This window comes from Pavona decussata, unplaced genomic scaffold (assembly GCF_977016875.1).
Source record: "Pavona decussata unplaced genomic scaffold, jaPavDecu1.1 SCAFFOLD_16, whole genome shotgun sequence".
NCBI lineage: Eukaryota > Metazoa > Cnidaria > Anthozoa > Scleractinia > Agariciidae > Pavona > Pavona decussata.
Window position 1 is genome coordinate 1,176,843 of NW_028145439.1, and position 11,421 is coordinate 1,188,263.

The 11,421-nt window shown below is 38.1% G+C and overlaps 2 protein-coding genes across 2 annotated transcripts; both read right to left on the minus strand.

Moving 5' to 3' along the window:
- Window positions 1–4,624: 4,624 nt before the first annotated feature.
- LOC146487217 (melanocyte-stimulating hormone receptor-like) lies at window positions 4,625–5,563 on the minus strand. The gene has a single exon (XM_085084810.1). The coding sequence runs from the start codon at window positions 5,561–5,563 to the stop codon at window positions 4,625–4,627; it is 939 nt and encodes a 312-aa protein (XP_084940936.1).
- Window positions 5,564–9,429: 3,866 nt separating this feature from the next.
- LOC146487218 (melanocortin receptor 4-like) lies at window positions 9,430–10,368 on the minus strand. The gene has a single exon (XM_085084819.1). It carries the CDS (start codon window positions 10,366–10,368, stop codon window positions 9,430–9,432), a length of 939 nt encoding a protein of 312 aa, XP_084940945.1.
- Window positions 10,369–11,421: the final 1,053 nt, after the last annotated feature.

An 11,421-nucleotide genomic window follows, 5' to 3' on the forward strand; every position in this document is an offset into this window, starting at 1 on the left:
TAAAGATTGCTTTTGGTAAAATGGTCGAAAATTAGGGAGGGAATCTCAAGGGTCTCTCATTCACCAGTCAGATCTACGCATACCATGCACGAAACATTATCAAAGTTTAACTCTGGGGTTCATGTTATTCAACACTGGAGAATGAAGCGAGAGCTTGGATGAAGGGAAGAATACTTGTGAGGAGCGACTAGGATCAGAGTATGTTTTTAAAAGGCAGTGGGCAGAAACTGTTTACTGACACTGCGCATGCAAGAATTGTCAAATGATGGTGTATGAGGGTCCCCAATAGGGTTCTTCAATCCCGCCATTCCAGACAAAATTTTTCCTCAATCCCGTAATCCCGACTGTTGTTTCAGCCTAATCCCGATCCCGGCTAGTTCATAATTTTTTTCAAGCCCCTTACGTCCACGACAAAAGGCATTTTCAAATCTGAGCACTGGTCTTTGGTCACCGAGAAATTAGCTGTAAGATTATTTCCTCTATTTCTTTCCACCATAATGACGACATCGTTCATTTAAGACGTTAACAAAGTTTCCCGCGAATCACGTCAGTTAATAACTCAGTTTGCAATTTATTTTAGAGCTTGTTCTTTTTCCTTTTCTTTTTCTCTCAATTGAATGGTGAGGGCTGCTTTCCTAATCAGGTTGATCCTTGGAAAGCTTTTCAGTCAGGGATAATGGCCATCAAAGTCTGAAGAGCATTGCTACTCATGTACCACAACGTGGGACTGCAACCGATATTTGAAAAGATGACAGGCCAAATGCGACTCCCGCTGGTTGCTTAATGTACCTTACACTTCTAAATCAAGTGCTTTAATTTTCTGAGTACGTTTTAGAGATTTTCCTTTTCGATCAAAATGTGGTGAGATCTCTCTGTCGACCTTTTGATTTTGATCATGAAGGAAACTACTCAAATTTAGCGAATGGAGATTTTCTTATCATTCGTAGCCGTTGAATTAGTTCCTTTATGCCGTTGTGTACGCTAGCTCTGTGGCATTTGTTTAGGTTTACCGGCTCAAGTTAACTGCAAGGTCTCAGGGAGCACTGACGAAATTTTATCTGTAAAGACATAGGTTCCGTAATGAATTTCTTTTCTCTTCCAGCACGGTGACAACCAGATTTTCATTGAACATTTTCCACACCGGACTTCCCGGATCTCGTTTCTTTAGAGTAACATTTCCCGCATCCCGATTCGCAAAAGCGTCAAATCCCGCGTTCCGTCACTAGTTCTAATTCCGAATATCGCCGCTCTATTCCGCTAAAATCCCGAATCCCGACCTTTAAAAAAGCTAAATCCTGGATCCCGAAAAACCTATTGAGGACCCTCGTGTATGTGTCACCAGTTTAATCTGCTTAGCAGGAAAGCAGTATTTCAGCACTTTCGTTGTTACCATATGGTCCTGTTTAATATCATTGAATATCTGACTTTGTAGTCACAGGTCCAAAGTACATATTTGCACCAGCAGCTCCACATATTGAAAGTGAATGTATGAAAATTAATGCATTTGATATATTCACCCTCATCTCATCACCTCTACGGGTACATTACGAATTCACAAAATGATCAGCTCCCAGTTGGCTTGATAGCTTAATAGGCCATTTCTGAGTTGCTTTGGACCTCATTATGAAAGCAAGGCTACGTGCAAAGTTTTTATTATGAAAAACAGTTTTCATTCATATGCAAACAAAACTAATTTTCATATGAAAAGTTTTACATTTAGCCTCGCTTTCATAATGAGTCACACACAACTCGGAAAAGGCCTATTGGTAGAGCACTGTACCGGTATCGCAGAGGTCATAGGTTTGAATCCCGTTCAAGCCTGATTTTTTTTTTTTCAGGCTTTCTTTTCGCAGCTGCTATGTTGCGTACATAACTGTGATGATCATTCGCGTATTCATAGCTCCACATATTTATCGCTGCTTTTTGTTAGAGACAAAATCGATATTGTTACACGTAAATGACGTTCAACTTCTGTGTATTTAATTATTCCATGAATCAAATAAAAACGACTACATCATTGGAAACTAGTGTCATCTCGAAAAATCAGATAAACCTATTTCAGAAAATTAAATCTCTAACATAAAAATACTTGATCAGCAGGGATTTGCTAAAGCAAAGGCATAGAAAAAACCAGGAAAGATTTATTACTCGACGTTTCGGGGTCATCGTGACTCCATTATCAAGAGACTAGTTTAAAAACATGCAAATAAGGAAAGGTACAAGAATAGCATTAATTAGGATGAAGGGCTTAAACAAACACCTTGGCGCGGATGGAATCCGTTTGCACGTTCAGTGTTGGCTTACGCATGCAAATATACAACATCTCTTTAACAAGGCAATCAAATTTGCCGCTACATCTTGCGATGACGTTGAAATGCTCGATCAAACGTTCAGGCATTTCACTATTGCGCTGGAGGTGGTAGTGTTTGTAGATAGAAGATGATTTTCTTGTGTGCCCTTCTACGCGCTCGTGTAAGTGACCACGTGTATAGCCCACATACCCTACTTCATTACTTTTCACGTACATCGTGGAAAAGACGATAGAAATTACACAAAGCGTAGTTAAAAACATGTAAGTTCGCCTCAAAGTCACAACTTGTCTGTATTTGAGTCCCAACGACAGGGCGAGAAGCCGGTCCACACTTATTGCGGTCATAATCAACAAAGACAGTCCACACAAAATATAACCTGTTACTGTAAGTGAAACAAATATGTGGCCACAAAAATTCCAACGTTCGAAGATGGTAGAAATCCAAAAGATGACAGCGAGGGGCACCGAAACAAGACCAACACAGAGGTCGGATATCGCCAGACAGCGAAACAAGAGGTTGGACGGAGTTTGGTCGCTCCTCTTTGTGAAGGGCGAGTAGGATCAGGGTATTCCCCAGAAATGCAGTAACAGACAGAAAAATGTTCACCGCGGAAACTGCAAGGCTTCTTAACCTGTTGTCTGCGTCACTATTTAAATCTGCCGAGCAGAACAGCTCTTCATATTTCATTTCTCTTCCATTTTCAGTGATATTTGAATTTTAATTAAATGTCAAATTTCCAAAAATAAGATGTACCTTTTTGCAAAATATATTCATTTTTTTTTTTCACATAGCAACGTAGCAATAAAGAAGAAAACCCTGCCTATAATTCTTAAATTAAAATAATTCTTTTCTGCAAAGCAGAGCTGGGGATTCTTGTGACTGATTTTTCAAAACGTTCGTGTCTCGTTCAATTCCATTATCACTTCGGGCTCTTAATATAAACTATCCACTCTTTTGGCCACCAAAAACACTTTCTGCCAATCCATACAAGTTGTGCTAATCAAGAAAGTGAGCATCAAGCACCTGCAGTTATCCGTTAAATATAATGGAGTTGTAAGATGGCCGAGAAGACTAAAATTGCAACCCAAGTGAATTTATCTTTCGCTCTTTCTCTTTCCGACTCTTTGCTAAAGATTCATAATCTCTTAGTTCTGATATCACCAGCTCTACATCTCTGGCGTCCTAAAAAATAATTTCCTGATTAAGAACTATTAACTTTTTAACATACAATTGGTTTTTCGACCTTCTGCCTTTTCGTCATCCATAGTTAAAGCAGCTGATCATTCAATCATGTATTTTGTAAGGAAAGCTAATTTCGCATAAACCTCGTGATTTCGTTTAGGTTTTCACGCCATTTTTTACCTTTGACTCGAAAATCCGTGCTTGTATTGCATTTTGTAATGTATGCAGCATGGCAAAGATACAAATCAAAAACAAAACAGCAAAAAAATAAGTAGTGTTTGTTTATCTGAGATATTCATCGTTTTGGAAAACGCTTTAGCTGGAAAATTTCAGTCACAGAAATCCACTATAAGGCAAATTGTTCAAAATTAATCTTTTTCAATAAAATACCTAATAAAGAGTATATTAAAGAACAATTTTTTAGCTCAAGTCTTTGATTAGAATGCTACAGTTGCAACACTCTTCTTGACCACTTTCCAATCGAATTTGTATAAATGTCAAGTTCCCAGCCACATCCATCAGATATACTTACAAGTGCACTCAGCTTTGACATCGCAGGATGTTTTTTACGGAAGATGGAAAGTTTCTTGGCGGACGTGAAACCTAAAGTCATGACAAAAAGAAGTGCTTTTTCACTAATTTCACAATATTTACTTTAAATACAGAAAAGCTTTGTTTAGCTTACAAATTCGAGTCATTAAATTATTTGAATAGGATTTCACTGTAAAAAATAAACGCTAAAACCGAAACACGTCTCGACCGCTCAGTGGCTATTCTCAATTTTATGGCAAAATGCAATTAATTGTGAGCAGAACACTAAGTACTTACACGTGCATATATAGAAGCAATAAGAAATGTGAAAACGTCATTCGCTTTTAGCGTACATAGATTTGTCATCGGTAAAACAGCTTTCAAAGGAAGTGATTAGTTACTGGTAAAAAATGCTACAAAAACAATTTTGTTGCACATATCATCTGAAAGTTTTTGAGGGAGCATAACTAAAAGCCCGTTCAGACATATTTTGGAGGCCTTTTTTGGTGAAATAAGTGAAATCAGCGAGTGCACGCAATGCTAGAAATAGCTGGCATCCTAGCTCCCCCAAAACTGTTGGCCTACTTTGAATCTTTCAGTTAAGCCGAACAGCACCAGAGTTGCTTGATAATACTTTTTACAGCTTGTCTCACCTCTCTCATCTTCCAGCAGTAAAGAAGCGGGTTTAATGACGAGTTTAGGAAAACTAAAGTGAAAGTAAATTTGCTGACGATACCAAGAGAGGGATATGGCCGTGCACTTGCAGACGACACAATTAAGAACACACCATTTGGTAGGTAACAAAGAACTAATGTCAATTGCAGCCACAGTGAACTGGAAACTGCCTTTCTGAATCGCGCTATGTTGAGCTGACTTGACTGGCTTGACAATTCAAACTCTTGAACTTCGTTTTGGCGTTGACGGAGTTTCAGAAAAATTTTTGTGTAAGAAACACTAGAGGTTGTTAAACATACGGTTGGCAATATCTGACTGTACTTAACAGCGATTTCATTACTTTTCACGTACATCGTGGAAAAGACGATAGAAATTACACATAGCGTAGTTAAAAACATGTAAGTTCGCCTCAAAGTCACAACTTGTCTGTATTTGAGTCCCAACGACAGGGCGAGAAGCCGGTCCACACTTATTGCGGTCATAATCAACAAAGACATTCCACACAAAATATAACCTGTTACTACAAGTGCAACAAATATGTGGCGACAGAAATTCCAATGTTCGAAGATGGTAGACATCCAATAAATGACAGCGAGGGGCTCCGAAACAAGACCAACACAGAGGTCGGATATCGCCAGACAGCGAAGTAAGAGTTTGGATGGCGGATGAAGCGAATTCTCTTTGTGAAGGGCGACTAGGATTAGAGTATTCCCCAGAAATGCAGTAACAGACAGAAAAATGTTCACCGCGGAAACCGCAAGACCTGCTACCCTGTTGTATTCAAAACTATTGTAACCTGCTGAGCAGAACAGCTCTTCTTTTTTCATTTCTCCTCCATTTTCAGTGAAATTTGCTATGGCCATGTTACTGCAATATGAATACTTTTAGTTGTAGCCGTAGGCCTGAAGCTTATTTATAGAACCAGAATTCACCCAACTTGACGTATATTCATTGCTTTTGCAGGTGTGAAAATCAAATACTGTCTAATTACACTTCCTCCTGTTGTATGATTTACCCACGTCCATGAGCACAAATAAAAATTATGGAATTATAATTAAATGTCTAATTTCTGAAAAAGAGATGTACCTTTTAAAAATACATTCATTTTTTTTAAATGGCAAAGTTACAATAAAGAGGAAAAGTCTCCTTCAAGTTCTTAAAAATAATTCTTCGGCGCAAAACAGAGCTGGGGATTTTTGTTACTGATTTTTCAAAACGTTCGTGTCTCGTTCAATTCCATTATCGCTTCGGGCACTTAAAATAAACTATCCACATATTTGGCCGCCAAAAACACTTCCTGACAATCCATAAAAGTTGCGTTTTCCTTTCGGTGCTAATCACGAATGTGAGCATGAAGCACCTGCAGTTATACGTTAAATATCATGGAGTTGTAGGATGGCCGAGAAGACTAAAATTTCAACCCAAGCGAATTTATCTTTTTGCTGTTGCTCTTGTCGACTCTTTGCTAAAGATTCGTAATCTCTTAGCTCTGTGATCACCAACTCTAAATCTCTGACTTTCTTCAAAAATAATTTCTTTATTAAGAACTGTTAATTTTTTAACATACAATTTGTTCTCCAATTTTCTGCCTCTTACTTATCCATAGTTAAAGGGGAAGTATCACGCAAATTTGCAGTCATTTCAAGAGCCAAAAATGTTTGTCTGTCAGCAGAAACAAAGAAATAAAGAAATAATTGTCAAGTTTGTCATAAATCATCGCCCCAGTGTAATTAAACTAATAAATCTGTCGATTAGTACCTCTGGCCAGAGACAGAGTAGGCCGGTATGAATTGCCGGAAACTTGAAACATGTTTGGCTAATGTATTTCATTTTCTCGCATTTTCGTTTCCAAAATGCGCTAGAACAGATCACGAGTTTTTCCCTTTAAGAATTGGGCTGATTTCTTTCTTCTCGTTATTCTAGAATTATTTGGCAGCTGATTGAAGGTCTCATTTCATTATTTTTAACAAAATATACCAAAAACCCCATGATACTTCCCCTTTAAAGTACCTAATCATTCACTCTTGTATTTCTTGTGAGAAATCTTAATTTCATATAAGCATCGTGGTTTCGTTTGGGTTTCCACGCCATTTTTTACCTTCGACTCGAAAACCTGTGCTTCTATTGCACGGCAAAGATAAAAATCAAAAACAACAACAACAACAACAACAACAACAAAAATGAGTAGCGTTTGTTTAACTAGGATATTCGTCGTTTTCGGAAAATGCCTTAGATGGAAAAGTTGAGTCACCGAAATCCATTATCAGGCAAATTGTTCAAAATTAATCTTTTTCGATAAAATACTTAAAAAAGAGTATAAAGAACATTTTTTATCATTTTTTTTAGTCTTTGATTAGAATGCCTCAGTTGCAACACTCTTCTTGACCACTTTCCAATCGAATTTGTATAAATGTCAAGTTCCCGGCCACATTCATTAGATATATTTACAAATGCATTCAGCTTTGACATCGTAGGATGTTTTTTTACGGAAGATGGAAAGTTTATTTGTGGACGGAAAACGTAAAGTTAAGACAAAAAAAAGTGCTTTGCACTAATTTCGCAATATTTACCTTAAATACAGAAAAGCTTTGTTTAGCTTACAAATTCGAGTCAATAAATTATTTAAAAAGGATTTCACCAGAAAAATAAAGCTAAAAAAGAAAGAAATCTTGACCGCTCAGCGGCCTATCTCAATTTCAAGGCTAACATATATATATATAAATAAAAATGCAATTAATTATCAGCAGAACACTAAGTATTTACACGTGTATATATAAAAGCATTAAGAAGTATGAAAACGTCTTTCGCTTTTAGCATATATCCATATATTTTTACCTCAAAAACAGCTTCCTGAGGAAGCGACAATTTCCTGGTAAAATAAGGTACAAAGACAATTTTGGTCACATATTATTTGAAAGTTTTTGAGGAATCATAACCAAAAGCCCGTTCAGGCATATTTTGGAGGAATTTGAGATTTTTATGAAAAAGGTTAAATCAGCGAGTGCACACAATGCTAGAAAAAGCTGGTCTCTTCCTCCCCCAAGGCGTGCGCTTCGGCGTTATCGCTGCTGTACAATATAATTTAGATCTGAGGCAGCAAGAATCCAGACATTGGAATCGCGGACGACGTGAAAGGGAACTGGTAGCGAATGCTGTTTCCCCCTTTAAATTATTTGACGTCAGTGTGTCAAGTCACAAACGCCTTTAGAAAGGCTTTGCTATTCGCAAGTAAAGCAGAAATACGCCATATATAGGACAACAAGCAAAGTCCTGTTGCCTTAAGTGACGTTCTCAGATTCTTTAATTAAAGATTCTTATGTTTCAATTTCCCACGCAATGAGACCCCCATGAAATAGGCCAAATCGCGTTATTAGGAGCCTCTATGATCCTCTATCTGTTTTAATTCCTTCAGTCAACACTTTCCCGAGTTGATTAATTTTTAAAACTTATTTTTTCCACGAAAAGGTTACACGTATGACGATTTAATTGTGCGACTGATCTTCTTTGATTGGGTATTTATAATGTGGGCATTACAAAGGTCCTCTAAGGCCCTTTCCTAAAATGAATCTACTTGAGAAAGGCTTGGCTGCAAGACTTGTTGAAGAGATACATATTCAAGAACTCCTATTTACTGCCAAAGCGACCGGATGTTGAATTGAAGAGTTCTAAGGACTCAAAAACTCAGTCATTGGTAGGGAAGAGGATTTGAAATCGGGTCCTCCGGCGTTACGTGTCTCATCTACTATGCCACGCCAAAACCTAAAGACGGTTGGAATGAGGGGGGAAGGGGTAGTTTCTGAAGAAATTGTGGAGGTGCGTCTGTGGGGGAGGGGGGGGGGGGGAAGTGATGGTTTTATTAACTGCTTTGATTAGGTAAACTAGCCACTGGTAAGAGATACATAAGGTCACGTTCCATCGTTAGCCCTTGGTCAGGTAGGTGCGCGTTGACGTCAAAAATATGTGATGTACCTATTTCAGAAAATTAAATCTCTAACATGTCCTCTAACAGAGAAATAAGCAGGGTCTCACTGTTAAATATTTAAAAACAAATCTTTATTATTTCATCAGTAAGTGTTTATGAAATTTTTAAATAGATTAAATGTATCAATAAATAGAAATGCGCCATCCCAGCTCCTCAAAAACTATTGGCCTACTTTGAATCTTTCAGTTAAGCTGAACAGCACCATAGTTGCTTGATAATACTCTTTACAGCTTGCCTCACCTCTCTCATCTTCCAGCAGTAAAGAAGCGGATTTAATGACGAGTTTAGGAAAACTAAAGTGGAAGTAAATTTGATAAGAAGAGAGGGATATGACCGTGCACTTGCAGTCGACACAATTATCAACACACCATTTGGTAGGTAACAAACAACTAATGTCAATTGCAGCCACAATGCACAGGACACTGCCTTTCTGTATCGCGCAATGTTCAGTTGACTTGATTGGCTTGGAACTTCAAACTCTTGAACAGCAGTAAGGCGTTGACGGAGTTTCAGAAAAATTTCATTACTTTTCACGTACATCGTTGAAAAGACGATAGAAATTGCACCAAAAAATGACTAAAAAAATGGAAAACTGAACCATTGGAGCGAAGACAAGAACCAACAAAAACGACCCAGATATTTAACCTATGGCGTCAACTCCAGGAAAGAACCAGGAACACACGGGGTGGGGTACCACTACGCCATTCCTGCTCCCCTCACACTGTAGGCCTACTTTGAAAATTTCAGTTAAGCCGAACTACACCAAAGTTGCTTGATTGTCTTCTTAACAGCCTGCCTCAGTTCTCTCATCTTCCAACAGTAAAGAAGCGGGTTTAATGACGAGTTTAAGAAAACAAAAGTCATGGAAATTTTGTTGACCAAAGAAAGCAATGGAGATGTTCTACCGCTTTTGGTCGCTAAAAATGTAATCAGACCCTTTGGTAGGTAACAAACAACTAACGTCCACTGCAGCCACAGTGCACAGGAAACTGCCTTTCTGTATCGCGCTATGTTGAGCTGACTTGACTGGCTTGACAATTCCATCCCTTGAACTTCGTTTTGGCGTTGACGGAGTTTCAAAAAAATTTTTGTGAAAGAAGCGCTTGAGGTTGTTAAACATACCGTGGTCAATATCTGAATGTACCTAGCAGCAATTTCATTACTTTTAACGTACGTCGTTGAAAAGACGATAGAAATTACACAAAGCGTAGTTAAAAACATGTAAGTTCGCCTCAAAGTCACAACTTGTCTGTATTTGAGTCCCAACGACAGGGCGAGAAGCCGGTCCACACTTATTGCGGTCATAATCAACAAAGACATTCCACACAAAATATAACCTGTTACTACAAGTGAAACAAATATGTGGCGACAGAAATTCCAACGTTCGAAGATGGTAGACATCCAGAATATGACAGCGAGGGGCTCCGAAACAAGACCAACACAGAGGTCAGATATCGCCAGAGCGCGAAGTAGGAGTTTGGACGGCGGATGAAGCGAATTCTCTTTGTGAAGGGCGACCAGGATCAGAGAATTCCCCAGGAATGCCGTAACAGAAAGAAAAATGTTCACCGCAGAAACCGCAAGACCTGTTACCCTGCTGTATTCAAAACTATTGTAACCTGTTGAGCAGAACAGCTCTTCATTTTTCATTTCTCCTTCAGTTTCAGTGAAATTTGCTATCGCCATGTCACTGCAATGTGAATACTGGTAGTTGTAGTCGTAGGCATGAAGCTCATTTATACATCCAGAAGTGATTCACCCAGCTAGGGGTCTAGTATCAGAACGTTCCCCAGAAATGTAGTAATGAACAGAAAAATGTTTAAAGACACTACAACGTTTGTCAACTGTCTATTTACAATCGCCATGTTCCTGTCAAATGCCGAATATCTGTACTGAGTTGCATTCAAAGACCTTAAACCTGCATATTATAATTCAGTATCCGCCCAGCAGCACGTAGATTATCGCTTTTTTATGTGACAAAATCAATACTGTTAGCGCTTTCATCCGGCTGTGTATTTTGTCTGTTTCATGAAGTCAAATAAGAACGAGAGGATTATTTGACACATTATTAAAAGAAAACAATTGCAGAAAATTTATTTTTTTTATTAAAATCCCTTCTTCCGTTTTTCAAGAAATTTCTTGCGCGATAGCCGATAATATCAATAGTCTAGCAACTTTCGTAAGCTTGTAATTGTTTTAATTGTGTAGCAACTGCTATTTAATAAGGGGTGGGGGTATTTTTCTGTTGTTTGTTCTATTCGGTTTTTTAGAACGGTTGTAAGCCCATCGTGTGGGACGTGAGAGCTGCAAAAATAGCCCCCAAATATCAGTTTTCCTGTTTAATTTTGATTACATTCATGAATTTCTTACTTAATGTTAAAATCAACTTTTCAACTTTTACATCCGTAAACAAATTCCTGCATCTTTTGTGGACCGATCTTCTTGTCATCGTTAATTACAACTGTGAGAAGAGAACAGTTGTAGTTATGTTAACACAGATGCAAGATATCCGGGGAGAGTTTTTCAGATAAGGATTTTATTTTCTATTTTGCTGTTGCTCGCAGCTTAAGGGTAAAGAACTGCTTCAAATATATATTAAAAAAAAAAAACACTTCTGGTAGACAACAGATCGATCTCCTTTATGTGACTCAGACATGAATGTTTCTCGTTTTAACAAATGTACTTTTTTTGTACCTAGCCTGACATTCTCATTAAAAACTGAGATTTTAGAAACTGACG

Bases quoted from the DNA above. Each gene is read 5' to 3' on its own strand.
- LOC146487217 (XM_085084810.1), bottom strand. From the start codon at position 5,563: ATGGCCATAGCAAATTTCACTGAAAATGGAGGAGAAATGAAAAAAGAA.
- LOC146487218 (XM_085084819.1), bottom strand. From the start codon at position 10,368: ATGGCGATAGCAAATTTCACTGAAACTGAAGGAGAAATGAAAAATGAA.